Below are 27,276 nucleotides of genomic sequence, written 5' to 3' on the forward strand. Positions count from 1 at the left end.
TTTACTCTTTCCAGAAGACAAAGGGAATCATAGGCTAGCTTGACTCAGCAATATTGCAGCCAGGACTTGGCAATAAACCTCCAGCCACAGACTGCAGGTCTCCACATCGGTGAAGAGATTCCACACATCATCAGCATCCCAGGAGCAGTAGTTGCAGTCATAAAAGTTACTAACAAGTTCAACCATAAAACTGTGGGGGAAGAGCACATGGAAACACTTACCTACTCCCCGATCAGCAACTGTAGGATTGTCTATCCACCTTTGAGCTTGCTCAATCTTGCCCTCCAAATGGACAGCTGCTTTCACTGGCCTAGTATTTGCTACAGCCCTGTTTGTTTTGGACTGTAAATTCTGAAGTGATGTAGCTATTTGCTTAGCCAACGCACGGGCCTCAGGAGAGTCACCTTTCCCACTAAGGGTTAAAAAAAAAGTATAGTCATATATAGATCATTTACAGCTACTTGCAAATTCAGCAGGTACACAATGAAAGGTACTTCATCTTTTAAAATAAGGTTAAATTTGACACTTGAGTCTCAGAGCAAATAATGCAGATGTGCCATCCATAAATCCCCACCTCACACTTCTCTGCTGTGGCACCTGGATATTACATATGTTCAACAGAGCACTGAGGCGGGTACTGTCATTGATAATGCTGATGTATGACTTTGGTTTCCCGTACTCATGCCTGTCTTACAAGTACCTGCAATAATGCCACACAGATTACAAGCAGAAAAGTAAGCAGCAACAGACTATATATAAACTTGAAAAGAGGCAGCACACTGAGAACCTGCAACAGTTCAATCTCAAGAAAAACTCGATTAAAGTGTCTAACTAATGAAGAAAGAAAAAAACATATCTCCATATTGCAACCGGCCATAGACAAAGATCACAATTTATACAATAACTGTTTCTCCACTTCCTTTCTCAAGTATCCTCACTGCAAAACTGATAGAGAGACATCTGCAGCTAGCGCTGAACCCAAGGTAACAGGGTTTTCCTAGAGTCTCATCTTCTATATAGTTCACAGTTACAGCTTAGAACACTGACACTGACTGAAGTGCTAGAGATTCCACCTTGCCATTTAGTAAACTGCTTAGCAAAAAACCAGTGATGACATTTGTCTGGATAAACAAACTTAAATTTCAGATTAACAAAGGAGCTCACTTTTGGCTTCTGTTTGCCTGTCAAATATTATATAGAAGGAAAATATTTTCTAGATAATGCAACTCTAGTTACTCCATTGTTTTTGGGTTTTTTTGGAGGAAGATAGTGCAAGTTAGGTTTTGGGATAGAAATCGTTAAATTGAAACATTAAAAAGGACATTATATTTTATAAATTAATTTCTTTAAAGGATGTTAAAAACTTAGCTTTCCCCCCACTAGGAACAGAACAATTCTTCACATTCGATTTTAACAAATGCAAGACAGAAATTTTTCTTGGAGGAAAATATATTCCCCAATTAATCATCAATATTCTGATTTTGCTCAGCACTTTGAACTGCAAATGAAAGTAATTAAAATAAATTAATAGTGATAAAACTAATACATACTGTCGCCGCAGCTCTGATAGCTTAGCTGTCAAAGCAGAGATTTCCCCCAAGGAACGAAGGATATCATCTCTTTCTCTGGGCTCCTCACATAATTCTGCAACTTTTCTTGCTTCAGCCATAATTCCCCGAATATGTTCCTCTCCTTCACTGCCCCCATTAGGATCTGCAAGCCAATTCTTAATAAAGAGAAGTTTTGTATGAGTGAAGATAAAGAGTAATATTCTTTCTATAGGGACTTTTAAACAAAAATAACAATCAATACAGCTTTCAAAATTTATTTAACAGAAAATATTTTTCAAAGGCAATTTTCTGTTTATTAGATACTATTGTCTGGCAGAAGTTCTTCTATTGTCTGGCAGGTTTTCTGTTTTGAAAAAGATGTCATACTAGGTTAATTCTACTCAAAGATTTACATTCTCTCTCTCCCCAGCATTTTCAGAAGTGAAATTTAACTAGTGGCTTCAGAGACTCATCATCTGACTTTAAGAAGAAAAATAAAAACAGAGCTCTTGTGAACAGTATGCCATTCTCTACAGAGCTCTTCCTAAAAAGTTTCATTATCATTTCATTTGAGACAGATATAATATTATGTATCTATATATATATAGAAATGATAAAATTACATGTTATTTCGTATTTTATATAATGATAAAATATCATCATATAACAATAATGATAAAAATTACATACAAACGTATATATAGTTATATATACATACACACATTGAGATAAGGTATATGTAGAATGTACATTATTTCATGACCATCATCGTCACTCGGTATTAGGCTGATCGTTGAGGGAGATTTTAACAGTTACAAAAATAAAGGATCAACTAAAAGATAAAGTAATTTCATTAACATTGTCTTGCTTTTGTCGTGAATATGAAGTTCTAAATCCTGAACATCCACAGCAGAGCCCAAGGAAAGGGCTCTGGTTTTACCCAGAGGTAAATCTGTGCAGCCTAAAACTCCTCTACTCTTTTCTTTAATAGGATCAGGTTATGACCAAATTTAGGATATTTCCTCATTTTAATTTCACAACCTTGAAATTTTTTAGCAATGCTAAACAAAATATGAAAAAACTCATAAGCTATAGCAAAGCTCAGAGCACCCTGAAAATCACACAGAAAAATCTTGAATTCAGTAAAAGCAAGTATTCTCTACACGTTCTTCCTAATAATTAACTGTGTTGTGTTGTGCTGTGAAACAACTACAATGGTTCAGTATAACAGCTCTAACATCAGTAATGTAATCATGTCCTGAAGTGTTTAGGAAATCAGGGTGGTACCTGCGCAGCATCAATCTTCTTAGCAATTGCCTGCTTAGAGTTTGTCATGGCCTCCAGTTTGCGGGCTGCATTCTCCACTTTTGCAGTGAGCAAATCCAGACCTTGTGCCACCTGCTGTGCCTTCTGCATAGCCATGGGTGTCGCACCCTGGCCTCTGCCCAAGACAAAAAAAGCATCACAGATTCAGCTCAGGACTGAACAAAATATATCTTTTCTAATGAAAAGACAACAAAATCTGGTTCTGCACATTCCCAGCAATTACTACATGAGATAAAGTGTTTAATCAGATTTTTTTTTCCCCTGGGAAAACAAAAATAACTGAAGGAGGATTAAAAAGATGAAAGAGATTAAAACTACAAGCATATGTTCCCTTTTCCAGAGTTTGACATTTAGCATCCTCAGAAGAATGATCATTTTTCAAGTGTCAGAAAGTAAGGCCATCTGAGGATACAGTCCCATTGAAGTACCCAGGGCAAGGCCTGCTATCTCCTCATTTATTGATTGCTGCAGTCAGTCAGAACCCGCAGGAGTTATGCCTCACCATACCTAAGTCAGGACAGCAAGTCTGCAAGTGAAAATAAGAGGTCTTAGTTGCCTCAGTCATATTGACAAAGCAGATTAAAGATTACGGGCTACTGACAAGACTTCTTAAAACGGTGAAAAGGGTGCTAGCAATACAAAGCTACAGGACTGTAGAAAAAAATTTTGCAGCACTACCACTGTTTGTTCAAATGCTTCAGAGTTAGAGGTTAGAAAGTTTACTTCAGATATGTCTGCCTGAGAATGTTACTTTGCGTAAGAAATCTCATACGCCATTACAAAATAACCTGACCATCGGAAAGCTTTTGAGCAGTGTTTGAGGAGTGTTACAACAAAATAAAGAAACTAGTTTCAGAATACTCTAGCTTAACAATTTACTACGCTGACAAGTAGCCTAAAAATTCCTTATAGTCAAAGGAAATGGTGTTACAGTGTTCAAACTACACGGAATAGTTATTTATTAGCTCATCATCTTTATGCCTTCACAAAGGCATATCATACTCTACTTTTTGGCAAAAGAACAAAAGGCCACGTTACCAAACATAGATAAAAATATATAGTGAATTTAAAGAGACTCATCTGCTGCCTAAAAACAAACCCCTTAAATTTAAAATATCATTGTGAAAGAATAAGCAATTTCTAATGGGAAGACAGAAAACTGATAAAGGGCTCTGGTTAAATAAAACTCCATGCACATGAAGTTCAGTAGCATTTATCAGTGACTGATAATCAACTTTAACAACTACTGCTTGTGGTCTAACATCCCAATAAACACCTAAAAACTAGGGTATTAATGTATCTTACAGTCACTGGTGTATACCCTCCTTGGATAACAGCCTTAACAGCAGAGTTTAAAATTTTGTTTCTGCCCAATTAGGAGGAAAGTTATGTGTTTGACATTAAAGAAATGCCAAAATATCTGCTTGAGCAATTTTGCTTATGTTAGAAAATGAAGATTTCACATATTAAAACACATTACTCTTATCAGAAGAGTTTTAAGCCAAAAAGGCAAAATACAGCTATGGCCTGCTCTCCTACAGCTTAGGAAGTGACACAACTGGAAGTTCTGAAAAAGCGTGTTGATAGTACTGGAAAATTGTCCATTGAAAGTAATCAATTCACCGAGCTCGGAGGTCAGCCAGCTGATCAGTCATCTGGCCCAGCGTTTTGCACGTTCCCAGAATCTCTCTGCGTTCTTTGCCTGCACACAGCTCTCCTGCTTTCCCAGCTTCATCAAGGATCTGCCGTATTGCTTGCTCACCAGCATCCCCTAAGGTGCAGAGATGGTCAGTAAAACAAACATTGCATTCCCTGAAACGTCTGAGTAAACTGCTCGTCTCATCATGTCCCATCACATTAACTGCTTTAGGTTCAGCACCGAAAATCCGTTTCTCAAAAAACTATGAGACATACACCAAATATGGTAATTATAATGGTATTTCTGAAACAATATAGCATAGCCACAATGTGCATCATGTGCATTATTTCAAGTCATTTCACCATTCTGTTGTCATGGCTTAATTTCATTTATAGAATATGGAATTCAGGCTAAGAAGGAAAAGAGCAACATGGCAAGATTCACATAGACTTAACGTCAGCCAGTTGCAAATCTGACTTCATTTAGGCTAAAGAAGATGCAAGAACAACATTCCTTTTACTCGCAACCCACCCTCACCCCATCCTCCAGCATTATGGATGGTGGAGGTGCCAGTACCCATAAAGTACTGGTTCCTCCATGAAACTATAATAATGACATTGGTTCAAAGAAGTCCTGCTATAAGGAACACTCAGATGACAAACATATTCTGAGCTTAGTTCAAAGCAACACACCCAGTAAAATCTGATTTGCAGTAAGTTTTACAACTATCTTTGCATTTGCCCTTAGCTACTGATTTTGTAATAGTTTATTTCATTAATTGTCAGCATCAATGACAGAATGCTTTGAAAATAACTTCGAGGTTTCTAGAATTGATTGCAGCAAGGGGACTGAGGTCAGAAGTAGTATAAGCAGCAGCTCCACAGGTGACAATAATTCACTTCCAACCTTTACAACAGTATTATTTTGGCTTCCATTTCAGAGGAAGTCTTTCAGATAAGGTCTTTCAAAGTCCAAATGGAACAGGCCTCTATCCAGTTTTATTTGCTTTAAAGATACATATAAAAGCAAAACCTTTCTATAAGTAAAGGTGACTGTAGTTACAGTATTTATGGAAGATTCTCATGTCAAAAACTTTATGTCAAGACTGAAATAAAAACACTTAAAGATCACTACTAGACAAGTCTAAAGTTATACAAATTTGAAAATACAAAAGGAGGTATTAACAGTATTAGCAACCACTGCAGTTAAATACTGTTCCATGCAGTTCATGGGGTTTTGCTTTTACTAGTGGAATGCCAAGAATAAAACATGTATGTTACACAGAGTATATTCTTTAGACAACTGAAAAGCAGCAAAGTTTTCCAGGTGATTAGACACAGCTTGTTCAATCTCTAGTATCTAAAGAAAGGCATAAACACAAGCTCCTTTGGAATGATCCACTACATATGGGTTATTGAAGGCAATTTTTTCTTAAACAGAATTATTCAGACTTTTAAAGATTCAACTTTGTGCTGTTATTTTTGTTTAATATTACCTGGAGGTGCATTTGGATCTCTCAGCCAACCTTTTGCCTGGTTCATCTTTGAATCTATTAAGGCTAAAGCTCTTTTCATGGCTTCAGTGTCCTTTACAAAAGGGAAACCACCAAAATGATTATCAAAAAAATCAAAGTACGAATAGTTAACACAGCCAAAGCAGACAGAGGTTCTATAAAGCACAGTCTACTTACAGAAACACATCCATATAAGCAGCTCAAAACCCATTTTCAAACTAGCAGGTCATAATCACTTCTTTCCAATTAAGACAGATGTTTTTCATTTCACTCAAAATGCAGAAGATATGCATGCAATTTTAGTGATTTTTCTATTCCTTTATTTACTAGCATTTTAATTTCTAAAGTCAGAGCTCTAATAGGCACACATCTTGGAGTTAGAACCATTTCTTTTCCTTAATGTACATCAGGGCATGGAGAAAAATTGTAACAATGAGATTAAACCTTTCAAAAATGGAAGTTAGCCAGTGAATTTCACTACTTACTTGTGTGTAAGAGGTCGCACATCTGCACTTTTCACCTGCTCTGCTGCCTAAAGTCAAACAGCTGCTATTTGCAGAAAAATGGACTGCCAGGTAATTTCTGGAATTGTCACATATGGAGTTTAATGTCTTCAGAGACAAACACATGCATTCACATGTGGTCATTCTGAACTCAGAACTTCTCTGTCAGGAGAAGCTGCTGCTTTGACTGTTAAGCTACTATTTTCCAATACCTCTTTGACTAGAGGAGACAAAACCATTCAGTTCTCATTTCTCTGCATACTCTGGTAATTGCTCACATGTCCCCTCTCCACTAGAGGTCACAAGTTTTCTATTTTACACAAATGGAAAGACAGGGAACACAGTAACAAGTACCTTAAGTAGAAAGTTGGGAAAAAGCCAAAATAGCTTTTTACAACACATGTCATGGAAATAACTTGAAATGCATCTAACATCCCATGATTTGGATACAGATGATGACAAGAAGCCTGGCTCTCACGCTGTTAACCGAATTAGACTGACTATTTCCAACTCTCATGAAGAAGAGTCTCCTAGCATCAATGATCAGTATCTGGTACAACATGTGACATCCTAACACCACTAAAGAACTGGCACGTTTTTGTGTTGTTGTGTGCTTAGTCTCAAAGATACATCACTGCAAACATTTTGACTTTTAAGCTGGCCTTATTCAGGCATGTTGGTCTGTCAGCTATTCATAAGGTGCTACAATATGATTCAGCAACCAGCTTTCCAGAAGGCCATGGGACACCGCTGGATATTTTGAAGGGCTCTTGAATCGCAACCTGGGAGAGCACCAAAAGCAGAATCATTTTCACCTGGAAGGCTGGTTCTCAAATCAAGAAACTGGGTCTCGGAGCTTAGGTCAGGACCTGTTTGAAAAAACCTCAAAAGAGTAGGATATGCAGCTAGGAGTGGAAGATGGACACATGCTTTTCAAAAGCATCTCCTCTAAAACTTGAGATTTGTGCATTTACTATATGACGAGAGACAAGTAACTAATCACTTAAGTATTCCAATGTATATAAAAACGTTATTAGCCATGAAGGTAGGTGTTACAGTTTTCTGTTGCTTTATATATGATCTGAGGGTACTTTAGTTTGGCATGAATGGACTGCTGCAGGCCTCTCTACCCAGAAACAATGTGAAACAAAGAACTAACTGAATTTTTAAAAAGGCAACAGATGTTGCTTAGCACGTTGATGAGATAATAGGTATGGGATGGCTGAGAAAAGAAGAGTGTTGGGAAAACTGTCTTTGTCCCTCCCCTTTTCCTAACACAGGTTTCTGAGTTGTCTCAGCTGCCTGCAGAGTTGCAGTTTCAGTAAAACCACATAGAAGCCTCTGAATCTAAAGTCTTGTATCAAAGGACAAAAATCAACGGTATTTTAGCTTTTACACCCATGATTTTGTAATTGCTAGCACTACCCAAGCATTAGCAGGTTCCATCTCTCCTGTCATATGAAGGCTGTATAACTGCATTGCTCTGCAGTGTAAATCCTGCTATCCTGTGTGGCTCTACACTCACGATTGGGAAATACTGCCCCCTTTTCCAATTTTAAAAAAATCCGGTGTAGCAGTTGAAGTGTTCTAGGATAACCTCTCTTAAAGCACAGATTTCCCACTTCCACATGCCTCAACAAGGAATCCCTCTCAGCTTTAGCATGAGAAGGCATTTTCCTTTGTAGCAGTCGAAGTGTTCTAGGATAACCTCTCTTAATCTTAAAGCGCAGATTTCCCACTTCCACATGCCTCAACAAGGAATCCCTCTCAGCTTTAGCATGAGAAGGCATTTTCCTTGCAATAAGACAAGTAATCTTTAAATAGGAAATTAGAAACGTCCGTAACTAGGTTTGTTTGTACTGCGCTTGTGTTTCTGCCACAGTTGTGTCTGGTACCAGACACCTGGCAAGTGACAAATGAAATGTCTGGACTTTGTCGTCAGCCACCAATTCAGGCTATTATGCAGAGTATTTCTACAAGAGTAGAAATATTCTATTTAAACAAAACAAACCAACTTGCTCAAGATCTTACTGCTTAAAAGTGTCTTGATATTCCTGACTTCCGGAGCTGTTAAAATGACTTTTTCCTTCCTCAACAACTAAATATGTTTAAAATTCTACTCTTTGGGATTTGCCAGCAGAGTATCAGTGGCAAGCAGGAACAGAAAAAATCCTATAGCTATCCTGCAAAAAAGTTCCATATAGATTACTTAGCAAGAAAGGATTCTTTCCCTCCTCTCCACACAGATCCCCTCTTGGTAAACGGAATTTCATTAACAAAAGCAGCACTATCACCTTTTCAGAAGAGATAAAGAACTTAAGTTAATCAAGTTAAACAACTAGGGCTACATTGCCTGAAGGGAAAAGAGCAAGTTGGATTTTTGCAAATCAGCTCCTAAAGCAAATCAACACTTATTCATGACACCTTCACACATCACTTCTGCCACTACCATGAATTTTGAGATTATTCATGGAGCAGGTGGTATTGGCACCGCTTTGAAAAGGTGCAAAATAAATCCTACACAATCCCTTGTTGAATATAAACCACAACCTCTGACTCAATGAAGTGGTCTAGTCTAGCAAAATCTGCATTTCATTACCAAAGGCGGCAGTGTTGAAGGAAATAGGCAAAGCCAGCCTTCTGGCAGAAGAGCTAGCTTAGCCACCATCCAGGGTTCAAGCCTGCAAGACACCAGACACTTCTCAGCTTCCTATAACTTTTAACTCCCTCCATTTCTATGGAAATGGAAGTAGTTTGAACTGAGTATTACTTCAAGTTTATTTAAAAGTAAACACTAAGAATATACAACAAAACTCCTCTGTAAAATGAGATGTTCAAGGAAAAAAGATACAAAGCTATGAAAGGAAGAAATAAGTATATACTCTTTTTCCACATTGTTAGAGAGCAGTATTTGCTCAGCATTTCGATTCTAAATCAGCATACTATTTTAAACAAATCCAGTGTTAGTGCAAGCAGAGGTTACTGAAATCCACAATGTACAATCCAGAGTCTAGAAAGACCAACTAAATAGTTTACAAAAGTCTACAACTCGGGCTCCATACACTTGTTCCTTCTCTACAAATCGGTAGATTTTGTGATACTTCAATGTACAAACAATTCAAGATAGAATAATAAACATAAAATAAACTCCAACATCCATCACTAGCATGTACTACACATGTAAAAGTTCAAGGCTGTTCATCCCCAAACACACCTTACTTCGCTCCAGAAAAGCACGAGGAAAACACCTTTCCCTTGACTGCCAGGCACAAAATGCATGCAGCAGTGATCTCAAGTAGAACTAAAGAGCTCCTCCCTCTCCCTCCCAGAAAAATAAAAAGTGAACCGTTATATACGCAAATACAGGAAGAGGCCTGTAATAAGTGGCCATTAGCAAACTAGGTCCTGTTTCCTCATCCCACTGCACTGCTCAACTCAAATTCTTCATCATAACTGTTGGTTAATGCTCAGTGCTACAGTTCCAAATTGTCAGTGTACCTTAATTCAAAAAACAAATTATAATTAAGTTCTCAACTCAGAACTTAATTATTGTACTAGCCCACACAACATATTTCTGCATTACACATAATGAACAATATTTTCCGTTTGGAAATACTGTTAATACTCCAACTATTTTCTTTAAAAAAACCTCCTTTCTTAATCTGCCTCACTAGCAAGATAAGTAAGACTTTCTTAAGGCTAAATTGCCAGCTTTTTGCAACAGTCATTTTTTCTAACCACAAAAATTTCCAGCTTGTTGGTTAAACAAAAATTGTATTTGTATTTTGTAAAATACGGAAATGCTAAAATCCAATTATAAAACTGAATTGAAAAAAAGCACATACAAAATTAAAGTTTTAGGCCTAGACCTGAAGAACATGAACCATCTGAACTGAAGGAAGGCTGCTGGTGAAATCCTATGGAATGGAAAAAATCCCTGCTTTAATAAAGCTTTCTGGGCATGCAGAAAGCTTGTTCCTGCATGACTGGACCCTTTATTTGTAGCTACAGAGACTAGTAACATAAATTAACACAAAAGCATTCAGCAAGAATGTGCTCTGAAGTCTTGGGCTAACTAATCAGACTCAGAAAGACAGTCCTAATGCAGTTCAGCTTGCAAGTAACATTCTCTTAGTGACAGCCAACTCTACACGTAGCTAGACAGAGCTATTAAGATCCTTTTAAAACTTCTGTGCGTATATACGTAAGTATGGTGTCACAGCTGGCACACAGATAAAAAGTTGCACAGCACACGGTCTGCACACAGCACAAAATCCCACATACATGCTTTTTTGGTTTTAGTACAAGGTAGAGGTGTAGGGTGTGGAAGAAAGCTTACCTTCTAAAGGTGAGAAAAGGGTAAGAAACGGGAAAACAAAAACAAAGATGCATAAAGTAGTCATAATAAGGAAGTGATAGTGACAAAATAACTCAAAAGGCAAACTAAGGGTCAAGTGGCAAACAATATAGGCCAAAGTGATTTTAATGCCTAGATTACATCAATGTTAGATTTCCTGCAAGATTTCATTTGTGAATAAGTCTGGCTTCAGGTCGCAATATTTTCTTTAACTATATTTACAGTTACTTGTTGCTCATAGCACTAACCCTTAAAAAAAATTTCTTCAGCAATTTATTTCAAGGTACTCAAAAAAATTCACAAGAAGTTCAGTTATGCAGTTATTTTATTTGTAAGCCCACAATAACTCTTTTACAATCCTGTCTGCCAGACCTGCTTTATGGCCTGCTAGACAGTTCCGTATCTTCAGGGGGTATCACTTAAGAGCACCACTTAACTCCAGGTAGGTGATTGCAGTGACTTGCACAGCTTAACACTGAGTTGTAAGGAGCCAATACCGTTCATATGCCAGCTTAACAGACATCATACTTATCCAGAAAGGCTGTTCAATCTCACATGTATTTCTTTGAGACAAGGCAAACACTTGAAATTTACTCCTGTGACCAGATTAAAAATGGGCCGGGGGGGAAAAGGAGCAATGTTGAAGGAGGGATCCCCAAAAATTGACTAAACTTTCTCAACTTCAGGCCTTTTGCAAAAGGAATATGACAGGAACCTATCTTTCCTAGTAGTATCTAGGAGAAGAATCTCAGGTAATCTTAAGAATGTCTAGCTACAAGACTAGTTTAATGTATGAAACAATAGCTTTTTACATAACTCTGTCAAATACGATTAGTTAGCCACTGAGCCACCTCCAAATGCCACACACCTTTAACTTAGCTTATGGAGAGAAAGCTAATTTTGAAAGATACATTAATACAATCATATCTGAAAATTTTCTTTAACCTTGACGAGATTATACAATGTGATTACAAAGAGTAAAAAAACTGATGCACAAATAGATATTTCAACAGTCTCAAAACCACAAGTTTATAAAGCATACAATACAGTAGACAAAAACTAGACTTCTATATACCAATGTAGGTGTGAAATGTACCTTGCTCGCCCAGGCATCTTCATCCCAGGAAGTGAGCTGTAATACACGGATTATTTCATTTATCTCAGCACTCATTTTCTCTACCGTGAAATTGCGATTTTTCAATGCCTCTTCTATTCCATGGCTTTTAGAATTTTTCGTGGTTACAAAAATCTTCATAGCTACGAAAATACCACAGTTTAGAAAAAGGCACATGCAAGATATGTTCAGTGCTCAAGGTGACCTCTTACTGCATTAATACAGAGGTAGTACATTTCATTTTGCATGGACCATTTTATCTCAAAGAGACTGAAGTTTTAATACAAGAAGCACAATTATTTGCAATCAGTACAGAAGCAATGTTAAGGCTGTTATTTTTAATAAACATAAGATACTGGAACACCAGCTCAAAATAGCAGCAGTTCAGAGTGATATTGAAAATTAAAGCCAAAAATACCTGAGATAAGTACTGGCAATAACTCCTTCACGGTATTCATGGAGTTTACCAGCATAACCCTGTGTTCCTGATGAGTTAACTCCTGTTGTCTCTCATCAATCATTTTGGCCATCTTTGTCATTCCTAAAGATTGAAGTAATTAAACAGTCATTAAAAAAATGAACTGTAATATTAAGTCTAACTTGCAACAGTTGAGCTTTCTAAAGAAGAACAAAGTGTAATGCATTATGACAACTATATTGAAGCTTAAAACTTAACTTTTATATTAGCAGCTGTTCATTAAAACACATTCCAGATGCTTCAGAGAAGGCGCTGTTTCAAAACCTGGCCACTATGCAAAGTAGAATGGAATCCTCAAAATTCTTGATGTATAGTCCCCCAGCAATAAAATAGGAAAATACCTGAAATTACTACTTTAGGACATGAAGTCACCTCATGAACTCTGGAAGCCAATTTACAGGGTTTTTTTACCTTTTCTGTTAAGAATTGATCAAAGTCTTAATTGTGAACAGCAGAAAAAGGAAACATCAGGGTTTTGTTTGTTTGTTTGCCTTGAAGTTCTACCAGAGTTCAAGAACCGTATCTATTTATGCTTCAGTTCTGCCAGAAATATTTCAGTGCTCTACAAATGTGGAAGGAATTAAGTTTATTCTAGGACAAATCTATTTTCAATAGCTAAGATTTGTGAGGTTTACCACACAGCACATGTGGAAGTTTTAGATGCGGCTTGATAAAAATTTAAGCTGATCTAAATTGGTGGTGTTGCAGTCCCACCCTCCTACCGGGGACAAAACTGGAAGAAAGCTATATACTCTTTGGCCGAATTACTTTTCTGCTGGTTAGCATCTTAATGTAACAAAAAGGTTAAATAAGTTTTAATTACAACACTAAAAAGTAGTAGAATCCCCACACTGATAGCATAGGGGGGTAAGTGCTGCAGAGCCACCTTTCCTTTCAAATGACAAAAGCCTAAATAGGTAATCATGTTGTCCTCTCTACTTACAACATAAAAGTCACAAGCACTTTGTTGATTTTAAGTGTACATGTTCATAATGCTGTTATTTACATAGGGCTCACATTAACAGTTCTCTACTGATACAGCTGAAGGGAACAAGTTTTGTGGGAATGGGCTGTAAGTGTTGAGCAGCATTTAGTTCAGGCAAAGACAGTGCTTCTAGAGCATGCCAGAAGCACAAGATAAGCTGTTTATTCAGAACAGCAGAAGTTTAGAGAAGATTATTTGCAATAAAGGTACAAGCCTACATCTCACTTCTAAGAAATTAAGACGCTTCTCCAACACCTATTACCTCTGTCGTACACATACAACTGCAAATTAAGTCTGTGAAGTACAGTGAAAAGTCCCAAATGAGGACTGAGCCAAATAGAGTAAATCGAAGTTTGGTGAAACTTCCATTTTAAAGATATGCAAGACAATGACCACAGAGAAACTGAAATCGTATACCAAATAAAAGAAGTAGTTTCAGAGAAAGAGACACCTGGTCTTTTTGTTTTGTCTTTTCCTGGTCAAAATGATGCAAAACCTATTTAGTTGAAGGTAACTTCTTAGGGGACATAAAAAGAGTTGAGAGAACGCTCTACTTTCATATGGAACTTTAAAGTTTTTCACATCTAGAAACAGGGTAAAGTATACATATGTTAAATAAAACTAGATCATCTACAAACATGCCCTGTGATGAGAGCTGCTAGTCATTTCATCGACAAGCTAGTTATTCTAACACTACATATGTATTCTTATTTTTATATATAAAGTACTAACTAGTTTCCTGCTCTGTTTATATAAATATTTTTTATTTCAGTCTAATTATAATTCCAACATCTTCCTACATTACCACCACATCATCTAGATTTTAGGTATTTAACAAAAGCACTCTATAAACTACTTCATGCTTGCTCTCAGCAAGTTAGTTTTAGTTTCACTAAGGCACTTGGAGTGGTAGATGACAGAGCTTAATGGTAGGTTTCCTCTACAGCAACCCAGTGCTTCACTTACCAATCACTTATTTCCACTCGTAAAAGTGTGAGTTAACATGAAGTAACAAGTATATATAATACAGTGTAGGAAAAGTACACTACGTATCATCTGTGCAGTACATGTCATTTAGCAACATCTTGACTCTTCTGATTCACATTGTTTCTTAAGAATGCAGAAAATAGTCATCATTCACCCTCCAGTTTAAAACTGTTTCCAACAGACACTTTCAAAGCAACTGCTTTATCATTGTTCAAACACTCGAAACTTGGGTGAGGAAGGTGCTGGGGTGAGGGAAAGACAGTGGAAAAGACTATACTTAGTAAGTTTAATAATGGGCTGTAGCAAATCAAACCTGGTCCTAGATTCTTCGTGTATGTCACCAAATCCTCCATAGTCTCCACTACTTCCGCCACAGTCAGATATTCCAATATTCCTTTGCAGACACGGATGATTTTACGGACCTAAAGAAGGAACATTCGATCATTTATTAGACAAAGCTGAGATACACTTGAATTACAAATGCAAGCCTATAATTAGAATAGAACAGGTACACCATTTGCTAACATGATGTATGGGCAATCACAAAGGTCTGGGACACTGATTAAGTAACCTACAATGCCATTACTCAAGAGTGCTGTATTGACAAAGACAATAGTTAATCAGCATTCCACTACTATGCAAAATTCTACTTCCAGTGTTCTCACTTTGCATAATAAATGAAGGACAGCGTTGAGAAGATAAGTTATAAGAGAGTGTATTTAAGTATGCTGGCATGCTTAAAGTTTTTCATTGCAATTTCACCAAAAAAAAAAAGTATTTAACTTAAATCACAAAGCAAAACTACATAGAAAGCAGACACCAAGCTTTTAAAGGAAATACTACTCGCCATACAGCTTTACATATGGATAAAGCATTATCCAGCAGTCTAGTGAACAAGGTAGATCCAACATCTTAAACTTTCCAGAAAAATCTGTGAAGACTGTGCTTTATTTACCTCTGGCCATCTGCCTCAGCTTAACTTTTTCAGTTCATACTTGATTACAAAACGGAGTTCCCTGTCGGTTAATCCTCTGACCTCCTGAACCACATTATTTCTGACACCACCACATACAAGTCTCATTGAAGAATGAGTTAATTAACATTTAATTCATATCAACCACATGTAGTGTTCAGTCCCTAGAACACAGTTTCCTGTAAAACTCATTTCAGTTTTGTCCCAAAGTTAGTTTATCTTGAAACATAGTAGGATAGAGAAGTGCCAAGTTTTATATTTGTGAAAAGTCAATCATTCCAGACTAATATTTCTGTCGATAAATGTGCAGCTGTCAGAGACTAGTTCAATGAAGCATTAAATCCACAGAAGTCAACTCATTTCCTAAACACTGGAAGCAGGGAGATTAAAAGCTATTAACTTTCTTGTAATTTTGCCCTATAACACTTCATAGTATCTATTTAAAAACACTTAAAATAATACATAATCACAACTGCCACAGAGAAATCCCATAGCATTCTCCACATTTCAGAGGAATGTGCTAACTGTACCATGAGCTGATTAAATGAGAGACAAGGATGCCATGTATCACTACTCAGAACAGCAGAAACAGTAACGCAATTTCATAGATTAACAAATTGTTGCACAGGTAAAATCTAGAATGAGTGTCAGCATTTCTAACAGTGTGAGATTCATTTCCTCCTAATAGCATGATACTTGCTATTTAGAAACAGGCAAGACTCCACATTCCCAGAAAGAGGATCACAAAAGTAAGAAAGATCTGTAACACAAATATTTTCAAATGCAAAACACTCAAAACCTCCTTTTTAAGTTTCCTTGCAACTCTGTCTTCTGAGTGGCCTCCGAGCAACTTTTTGGCTTGTGCAGCAGCCAAAAAGTAGCAACTGTTACATCTATCAGAACACATCTTCTGGCTAACCAGCCAGCCAGCTCATATGTGTATTACCTCCCATGCCCCAAGGCCAATTAAATGGCCACAGCTAATGAATCAGACAGACATGTTAGGAAGCAGCCTAGGGCTTTTTCAGTGAAGGGATACAGAGACTGTAAGGATCAGTAATGGTGAAGGGAATACAGAAAAGTGTTAGCAAGATGTAAGACAGGGTTGATGGGATATGCCCATTTTGAGGAATAATCACAGGCAACGCCTAAACATTATGTCATACAATGATGCTCTCAATAAAACAGAGCAACAAGCCTAAGCTCCTTCTGACAGAAAGGAATGCAAAATATGCTTCTAATCAAGCTAGAACAATCAAAAAATGCATTTATCTACCCAATAGTTCAGATTAGCTCATTCACTTAGGTGGATATTTGAATTCATAATCCTGGTGGGCAGAAACCTACGTTAGTCATGTTGGGATTCCTACCTCTGCTTCATCGAAAGTCAGAAGTAAGTCTGACGTTCCAGAAAGGATGCCTCTCGATCCATCAATTAGATAGTCACGAGCCGGGACAGAATAAGGATCTGCTTGCAGCATCTGGGCTGCCCGAACAAGTTTGGTGCAGGCGTTCTCCACTCTGTGGGAAGTCATCAGAAAAACACTTGCTGATGAGTTTCTGTCTGTACAACAGACTGGAGAAAATGCTGGATTTGTTTTTGACTTTACCACTTAAAGCACTGCAAGCAAACCGATCATTCTACACCTTTATAGCTTAAAAAGCAAGAGTATTTATTTTAACAAGAAAGTAACCAGCAACTGTACAAGATAGTTTTCCAGAAGTCACACAATCTTCCAACGTAGGGAATGTTTGAAGCATCCCATGTACAGCAGTCAATAGTGTCACTATGGAGAGGTCCCAACATGGCAAAACACCTTTCATTCTTAATGACACAGGCACAGGAGAAAACATTTATTTCAGGACTTCACAATCAAATTGCTAACCTTTATCAGCCTTGTATTTGCTTTGTCATTCAAGAAGTGATTGCTATTAATAAATAAATGATAATAAATGATAAATATTAATAAATACTAAATGATAGCTACACATTTAGACAAAATAACGTAGTATTAAGAAAACCAAGACACAGTGCTCTGCTTGTTGAAGCTGTAGGCCAGCTCTTCAGAGTCCATTAACACTCACTACAGAAAGAATATTTAAATAGCCATAAGATTTAGTGATAAGGTATGAAATTCAAATGCAGCTTGCAATTCCACACTTAAAAACAGAAAGGACGTTTTGCAAGATATTACAGCATGTAATTACAGTAACACAGAAGGTACTACAATAAGAAAATGAGTCCTGAAATTAGGTTCCATCAACCCAATTGTCAACAATTTTAAAGTATCAAGAACTGAAACACTTTTTTTTCTTCTTTTGTTGTAATTAGTTCAGGATAGCTTAGAGAAATACCAAATTCAGCCTTCACTTCCATGTTGGCTATGCTATTCACCACTGCAGTTAGTGACTACACTGACTGACTTGCCTCCATTCTCGCCCATTTCTTTGATGTAAATGTAAGTGTAGTCTAATGCATAGGCTCTGTGCATATAAGCATCATTTGCTCATTCAAGTTACATGAGGTTACAACAAACATTAAACCCTTTTATTACAGCAACACTATCTCTTATCACAACTTTTTCATGCCCGTCATATAGTCCACTTCCTATTGACCCCTTGGACACACTCTTTTATCATACTTTCTGTTAAGTATTATTGGGAAGTTACAGTTATCCCATTTTATCCTCCACATTCCTTGATAACACAGATGTAACTTAATGGTTACATCTAAATTTAACTGTACTAGAAATAAGACACTCGTTACAGGAAAACACACTTTTTTCAGAAAGTAATGTTTTCAGCTAATGGCTGCACAGAGCAGATCAAGTTGGGCCAGCTGACCTTATCATTACCTGCTCTTCAGTGAGACATCTGCTCAGCACATCAGACGGTGGTAACTCATAACTGAGTAAGAAAACTCAGGAGGACTCGAGGCAGAAAGCAGGGAATGGTCTGCTCATTACTATGCAACGTACTTCATTGCATTACAAAGTCAACTGACTTCACTAAATTAGATTCCTGTGCTTGCTTCTCAAATTTATTCTTTACAACTCTGCCAAGAGAGAGATTAAACAAATCACCTATTCAGCCAGCTCAGAAACACTTAATTTCCTATAGTTCAATTTCATGGTCACCTGTTTAATACTAATGATGATCTCAAGGCTGGCTTTTTCATTTGTAAAGAAAGGAATTAACATGAATGTGTACTACCTCAGAAGTCACCGTAATTAACAAAACCAAAGCTTCTAAAGGTTCAAAGTTCTCTTTTACAGCTTTTAGAGTTGAACCTCAGCAAAGTAAACTTGCACAATGTCTATTTTGTATAAACTTCCTAATGCATTTGAAATAATTCAGGAGTGCACACTATGTGCAAAAAAGCAAAGTGGTGTTTAAAAACCAGACACCTTCCCATCCTCTGCAAAGCTTACATGCTAGGAAATAAGAGAGTAGAATTTAGGGGGGGGAAAGTCATTCAATTACTTTAATTAAAAAAAAAAACCAAACAAACCTCACACCAAAAAAACACTAAAAATAATCACAGCAATGAACTGCTTGTTTTACTGCAATAATCAAACACATTCAAAACATTTTAATAGACGTTCACTGATATGGTGAATTTCCTAACTCCTGCGTTATATCACAACCTTAAAAAACACCAGTTTTGTAAAAAAATGTGTATTTAGTTTTTGAGGTATGCCTATGATACAGCTATGTTAGCATCAGCCAAACTCTGCGGAGAAGACACAGGTCATGATATTACCAACCACACTACTTCTGGTAGTCAATCAGCTTTGTTTCTCTTAGTGTCTTCTTTATGAAATGTGAGGGAGGGAAGTTATCTTATGCTAAACTACCATTATAGTTTTTAGGTTTTAGGATTGACCTCTGCTTTTCCCAGAGATGCCTGCCCAAAAATGCCAGGCAATGCCCTTGATGCCTGAATAATGCTCGCTTCATTTTCTAATCATTCAAGTTCAGATTACTTGCAGTTCTAGAAACATAAGTTACTTCGACATTAATTTGCTAATACAGCTACCAGCGATGCAGCTCCAGCTTGGCTAACAAAATAATGCTAATATAGAATAGCATTACTACTTGATTTGTTAAATGAGTTTGCATGTGCAAGTTGAACGCAGACAGATTTTTATTCTCAGTGTAAACAAATCGGGTGCTACGTATTCTTTGCCTAGAGATCACAGCTGCTCCTTCTTTACCAGAGAAGTGTAACAAGTAATATGAACACATTGGAAAACATCTGATGTAAATTATATGCATTACTCATAGTCCCTGGTGATAAAGACAATTAAGATAAAGAAGAGCATTTTTTTTAACTCTAGGTCAATAGTTCCAATGTGTTTTAAGTTAGTAAAAAGCAAAGAGATGCATGATAGCTTCTCAGCAGCCAAATTATTTTGCTGCACAATCACGCTCCTACTGAAAAACTTCACAGATTACCATCACATATATTCATTGTGAACCCTCTATGCCAATCCCAGGCAAGCCAAAACACAAGTCTTTGAAAAGACTAGACAGATCTTCTTTATCCTCCAAGAGTGGTTCCCTCAAGACTGGTGGTCCTTTTGGATGGAGAAAATACGGACAGGGAATGCAGTGCTAGTACAAGCACACTGCTCCTTACCCTAGCAGCCGTGTGCCGGTACAAGCTCTGCTGGAGCACTCCTTAGAGAGAAGTGCCAATTCCTGAACTAACACTTTAGAAACGAAAAAACCCTCCTCTCAGGAAAGAAAAAAAACCAAAACACATCTGTTTCACTTCCTGCATCCAAATCCTGCCCTTTAATACAGGAACAGGTAAGACTCCTTTGGCAGCTTACCTGAGACTGTCACTTGTCTCTCCAATACAGGTATCAGTGACAATATAGTCCAGAGCAAGTCCGTAACAAGGAACTGTTAACATCTACTAGTTCATTTTGATGTAAACTCCAGACTAATGAAAAACTCAACAAATGCAATAGATTATCATTCATAAAGGCCACTGAACATTTCTGACTCCTGTTACACCATCTAGGTTAGTAAGTACTGTATGAAGTAGGTTTCATTACCGCGACAGACTGCTTTGCTTCCTATTTTTCATTATATCACAATTCAAGCGGTCATGAATTGCTGCAGAAAAAGTTCTTGCACCCAAAATAAAGTGGTACTATTCAGCAGTGTTTGTATCGCGTTTCTACAATAATTTAACAATTTAAGTCTCTACAATCTGCTAAGTGTTGATCAAAGACTGGTTGCAGTATAGCAATGAAGAAAATCTCTTTTCCTTAATCCCTTACTTGTCTAGGTGAACAAGAAGCTGGAAATTAACTGAAAACTCTACGCAGCCTAGAAAATTAGCACCATAAAAATTATCTGTTTACATACAACTCATCAAGAAGCAAGAAAAAAAAGTTTTGGTCTCATTTCAGTACATAAACACTCCTCTCAAAAAATAATTAAAAAAAAAAATCAAGCCTCTCTACACCCAAACAAGATCACAAACCAGGAACACAGTATAATAAATACTGTAGTGGATTGTATCAAAGGCCCATTTAGCTCAGTATCCTGTCTCCAAAAGCAGCTGCAAGTAGATGCCTGAGGAAGGTTAAGAGGATAAGCATTTATCATACTTCCTCTGGGCACTCTCCCATCCTCCAACTATTTCCAGTTCTTAGAACTTCCTGCAGTTTGTCTCTTTGATAATCCACAATGCATTTCTCCAAGTACTTATCAATTAACCTCCAAACCCATACAAAGAATGTAACTTGCTACACAAAGAAGCCCCCTATTGTGGTATAGAAACTACTAGATAGTAAGGGCCCAAAGCCTCTGTCATCTTTCCCAGGCTGAAGAGTTCCAGCCTGCTTAGCTTTGCCTTATGCAGAGGAAATTTCACACTTTAGATTGTTCTCTAAAACTTTCTATGAGCTTTTCCCAGTTTTACTACGGCATTTCTAAAATTTAGGGACCACAACTGCATGCAGTATTCAAGGTGTGGGAGAAAAATATACAGTAACATTTTGGTCTCCCATCCTTTGCTGATAAACCTAATATTAGGTTTTCTTTTTGACCACTACTGAACATAAAATGGATGCTCTCAACAAGGTATCACAGCTCCAAGACCTTGCTCGCTATTGGTAATGGTCAGTTCAGAGTCAGTCATCCTACCTGAAGCTAGACTCACTGCTCTCCCATGTGTGCTTCATTTCAGATCTTTCAAAATCATTTCATCTACACTTGACATCAAGTCACTCAGTTTAATAAAGTACTGCTGTAATTTCTCAGAGTCATCCATTAACCTCACTACCCTGTGTAGTGACCCTTCAAGTCATCAGCAAGTACTTTCACCTCACAGCTCATCCTGGTTTCCATTTGTGAACATTGTGAAAAGCACAATTCCAGCAGAGATCTCTAGAGCCCTACTGATCACCTCCCATCATTGCCAGGGTTAACCATGTAATTTTTCCACTCACTTTCTATTTTTCTTTTCCATACAAGAACTTTTTCTATTACCCTTTGGCTACTTCATTTTCTCAAAAGCCTTCAGACTTGGCCAAAAAGTTTAGAAATTGGTGTTTACTGTGTCACCTGGATCACCTTTATCCTTCTTGGTGATATTTCTAAGAACATCAACAGATACATAAGGCTGAACTTCTCTCCACAGAAACACTGTCAATTCACACAAAGCAAATTCTACATATTTGGGATCTGTGAATTCTCTTCTCTAGTATAGAAAGGTATGGTAGGTACCTTCTCTAAAGGTGTGTCAGACCTAAACACCTCCTGTTCCCCAGATTCCCCTAGAAAGCTTCTCAGGCACTAGCATCACCTTGGCTGACATACCAGGTGGTCTCGAGTGAGAGACTGTACTTCAGTAATAATTCACCTATTTCATTCTTGAACTCTTATATTAATATCGCTGGGTCCTAGGCATTTTTTAATCATTCATTTTGTCAACCTATAATGCAACAAACTAAATCCTTTTTCACTGCCTAATCGAAATTTCCTCTTTAGACATCATCTCTGTTCCCCATTTTAGTATTTTCTTTTTTGCTTCAATAATTTATTTATTTTTTACTGCCCTGCTGTTTTGTGTTTGGGAATATAGTGAAATATTCAGTCATTCTGTATACACCAGACACCACTAACAGAGCAGTCACTACATTCAGAACGTTCTAGGGCAAAGTCACTTCAGTGAAATTTTGTCACTTGGCAGTAAGAAGCTTGGCACTTCCACAACAAGTGATATATGATTTTTAAGACTTAAGGCAGTAAAAGGAGAAAGTCAGCTGTCCTTGACACTGAGCCACAGAATTAAGAGTCTCGGTCTCCACTCTTCAAACGCCTTAGATTTCTAGGCATTTACATCATTCATCAGCTGCCTGTACAGACAAATCCACACTTTTCCATCAACCAAATTAATAGAAAAGATTGAGACCACCACATTAACCCTGATAGGCCAAACTACACCACCACATACTTAGGTAAGTACCACTTACTCTGATTTTTAGTTTTTTTTAATTTTTAAAAGGAATACCCTAGATAGGTAAAAGGAACGTAACAGGAAAAGTCACCTGGCAGAAAAGTCATTCCTGACAGTCAGCCTCAAAACCCCAAAGAGCTACTCAAACATAAAAGTATTTTCTAATCCGTACAGCAGAAATTAGTCACGATTTATCACAGGTTTCCTGTACACACATCAGAAGATTTACAATAAGATGAGCTTACTTGATAAATGCTGGTGGCATGTCCCTTTTCAAGATCTGGTCCTCTGTTGTCTGCACAGTCTCTTTTCCAACCTGCAGGAGAAAGAAGTCATACTTAAGATTCAGAATTTCACTGTAAAGCCCAGATGAAAACAAACAGCAAAATAGCAACAAAACCCCCCTAATTGTACTAATGATAATTCCTTTTACTAGGTTTGCTATTGCTGTGTCTGTTTTTGAGACCGCTATATACTGTGGTTAGTCTAATGCTTTAGAAATCGTATGTTGTTTCCTGCGAACATCTCTCATAAATTAACTGTGGGGGAGTACTTTTCCCTCTTCCCATTCTCCACAGAAACAATACTATTTGTTTGCTACACTTAGTTGTAAAACTTAATCATTGTGAACTCTGTAACTTTCCTCCCTCCAAATCCCCACAAGTCCAATTATCCCCATTTTGCTAATCAACCTGGTCTCTTACAAAAATGTAGTTAATTACTGATAATACACCCCACATCAACATTCACACCGTCCTTTAGGCAAAAATAATTACACAAAAGCTAATAAAGAGAGAGATAGAGTAAGATCTGGAGTTTTCTATAGACTGGCTCTTGTGTTACACAATAGAAGTCTTTATAATTGGTAGCTGGCTCTCTGGACTGTGAGATCACCAACTTGACAAAATATTTCCAGCTCCTTTGTTCACTGTATTTTCCAGCTGAATAAGCTATTCAGAAAGGCATCACAAAGCAGAAGGTCTTTAACCCAGGCACTCGTTTGCGTTAAGAGCTGCCAGGCCTGCTCAAGCTAGACAAGATAGCCCTGAAAATCCCCCATCAGCTGGTGTTAAAGATGTGCTGGTTTTAGACAGAAGTTGTAGTGTGCCAGTATGCACAGCACTTGCCAATGCTGTACAGCTCTCCAGAAGCATCATTTCCCTGCAATTTTATGCCACTTGCCAAAAACTGTCTCCCTTGTCTGGTCCCTTTCAGAGGGGATTTACAGAAGTAGATCAGCCCTAGTATGTTAGTTGGTTCAAACACAGTCAACCTAGCCTACAGTTCGGGGGGTGGTCTGTTGGGTTTTTTCAACGTTTGTTAGTATAATCAAGTGGTGTTACACTCACAAGTTGTCATATAGATATTTGTAAGTAATGAAGGGAAAGGCCATGCTTCCTCCTACTCCTAGTGCACAGTGTTGTAGTGTTGCTTTGACTCCTAAACTTCATGGCAATGCCTGAGAAGTACAATGATAAATTTATCTCATGCTCCGTTTCTTGGGACAGGGTTACATGACCCACCAGAGAACAGACCTGCTTTGTTGCAATTACTGCTAAAGCACTCATAGAACACGCTTATATACACAGGCATGATCAAGATGAGTCAGAAACAGGGTAATCTGCATAAACTTTGCATTGCACATCTTTCAGTTAAGGCTGTCACCAGGTAACAGTGAAGAGTAATACTTTAATTCCAGGGAACTGCTGGGAAGAAATCCCATTGCCTTCACTATTTATTTCTCTTGCAGTTGTACCAACAGGCCTAGAGTTCAGTTTATTTTAAATGTTTATGGAGATACACCATTTTTCAAGAAAGTATGACAAAAAGTTTACAATAGCAGCTTCAAGTCAAAGGTCATTCTAACAAGTATTATTGCTATTTTATATTGTACAGTCAGTCAAGAGCAAAGAAGAAACAATTTCTACTCAAGTTACAACACACCTGATGATAGATTTACCTCTGGTTTTATTAGACCATACAACAAACATTTCATCATTCAGTCTGGAAAGCGTAAGTCTCTTGTAGAAGAGGATATATTTAAGTTCACTATTCAAAGAAGCATTATCAACTAATTATAGATATACACACTATATATACACTTAATGTATTTATACATGCACACATATATGGACGTTCTTTGCTATGCCTAGCTAGGGTCTTTAGTCTTCAAATGAAAATAACATAGTATATAAGTTAGTTCCCTTTTTTTTGTGGGGAGTTTTAACTTTCCTGAAACAGTCTTTGTCCTAAACTCCAAAACCAGATAATTCCTCTTCTAGTCCAAAGCAGAAATAGTCATTCCTCCGATATTCTCAGCACTATACAGCACACAGACAGGACACAGGATTTCAGGCAGTTCCCATGAGGTCTCAACTTAAAAGGTTCCCTGCCTTTCTAGAAAGGTCTTCTTGCCATATTTTAAGCAGCAATACAGTACATGCTCACTGTTTATATTTACTGAGTGTTTAAGCATAAAGCCTTGTGGCTCAAAGGAAAGCATTTCATATTTACATACCTATTATGTAAATAGCCAATAGCAGAAGTTGCTGTTTGCATTTGTAGCCAAGGTATAGAGATGGAATGTAAAGAACAAACATACTCCGCATACCATTTAACAGGCAAAGTCTCAAAATGTGAAGCCACATTCATGAAAAAATACACAACCCCACAAGAGTTTTGTGGGCTTTCCTTTTTAGCTTTGTGGTTAGGGGATTTGTTTTGTTTCTTTGTTTTAATAAGACCCAGATTCTTCAGACTGAATTTTACATGGGCTAAGCAATTTTCCAACATACTGCAGTGTAACACAAGGTAGGTTTGCTCAACTCTACCTTCTGCATACTCCAGTGCCAAGAGAACAAAGATTTTTTTTTTCTTAAAATGTGATATCTACATGTTCCCTATTTCAGATGGAAGGCTTGTCGAGCTTCATGCTAGTTCAGAACAATTATCTGGGAAACCTGCATTTTATCTGTAGGATATATGTAGGAAATATACATGTAAGAAAAACAGGATTCCTACTTGGGTTTCAGATATTCTTACCTCCCAAGATAAGTTTTCCCTAACTGGGAAGCAACAGTCTCCAGGGAATAGAAGCTTCTGCTTTTAAGTAATTCTGAAGTGGCCATTACTCATGGCTCCAAAGAAACTGCACTGGTTAACACAGTAAAGAGACCATAACTTCTTCACTGTGTCTGCCCAGAGTAGCACAGAGGAAGGGAAGCTCTCAAACAAAACTCAAAGGCAGTTTTTTTAGTTACAGCTTCTACCCATCCATATTCATTTCCATACTCTTTGGGAGATTAGAGGTAAATCACTGGAATTTATATTAAGAAAGCTATTTCCCTGCCTGCTCCCTGCTATTTAACAACAGCAAACAAGAGGCTGACAACTCTAAAACTTTAAAGAAAATGCATCACACACAAGTCAGTGGGCATATGTGGCCACTGAAAAGCCACCTAGGAATGCAGGGAGAAGAACCAGGAGGAGACTCAGATTTCCTGCTGCTTTTGGCTTTTTAACCTTGCCTGTAGGTCTCATGCACTCTTATCTGCCACTGATTAGTAGAACATCAGCATATTTTAAGCTTCCTGATGGGGAGTATTTTCTCCATGGAAAAGCAATAGGAAAACTTCCTGATCAGGCTTGAGGTTTTTCCCTTATAATCAGTTTTGCAGCTTTTTGTCACATCTGCTTCTGCTGCAGGAAAGAGAAAGTATGAGCACCCCATGATGTCTCTTTTCCATCTTCTTGGCCTGCTGGATACAGTAAAGAATATACCAACTGCATGTATCACACAGAATAAAACACAAATATTTAAGATGAGAGTCCAAAGTTTATTGTTTGTGGGGGTTTTTTAACAAGTGTTTTTCTGAACACCTATATTGACAAAACCAATTAGACAATTTGCTAAATGTTGGAAGTGAAATTTTCCATGCAGCTCATATGATTTCCCCAGTTAAAAGGAAGACCTTAGAAGAATTAGTTCTTGCAACACTCCAGAAGCTAATTTAAAACATCTGTCATTTTGGCAAGGAGCCTAAGAGTATTCTACATCACTGTTCAGTGAACACACAGCCCTGGCTATACCACTAGCAGAGCCCCAGGTTTCTCCAAAGGAATAAGCTACAGTATGAGTTTTGCATGACAAATCAAAGTGCCACTCAAAATCATAGAATCCTAGAAAGTACTGGGTTAGAAGAGACCTTTAAAGATCATCTGGGTCTACCCCAACTGCAGTAAGCAGGGACACTGTTACTAGAGCAGGTTGCTCAGAGCCCCATCAAGCCTGACCTTGAGTATCTCCAGGGATGGGGCCTCCTGGGCAACCTGTTCCAGTGACCTACCACCCTCATACTGCAGAGCTTTTTC

The 27,276-nt window shown here is 37.6% G+C and overlaps 1 protein-coding gene across 1 annotated transcript; it reads right to left on the reverse strand.

Moving 5' to 3' along the window:
- Positions 1-221: 221 nt before the first annotated feature.
- LOC104548946 (vinculin-like) lies at positions 222-26,033 on the reverse strand (the record flags this gene model as incomplete). Its single annotated transcript, XM_010195120.1, has 11 exons — positions 25,948-26,033; positions 23,151-23,261; positions 16,796-16,946; positions 14,766-14,874; positions 12,421-12,543; positions 11,985-12,145; positions 6,011-6,101; positions 4,500-4,647; positions 2,838-2,991; positions 1,551-1,726; positions 222-412 (listed from the first exon to the last, which is right to left on the reverse strand). Coding segments are annotated over exons 1-11 (1,501 nt in total), but the record flags the coding sequence as incomplete, so codon positions are not given.
- Between the last annotated feature and the right edge of the window lie 1,243 nt (positions 26,034-27,276).

Source organism: Mesitornis unicolor, unplaced genomic scaffold, assembly GCF_000695765.1.
Source record: "Mesitornis unicolor isolate BGI_N332 unplaced genomic scaffold, ASM69576v1 scaffold1522, whole genome shotgun sequence".
NCBI lineage: Eukaryota > Metazoa > Chordata > Aves > Mesitornithiformes > Mesitornithidae > Mesitornis > Mesitornis unicolor.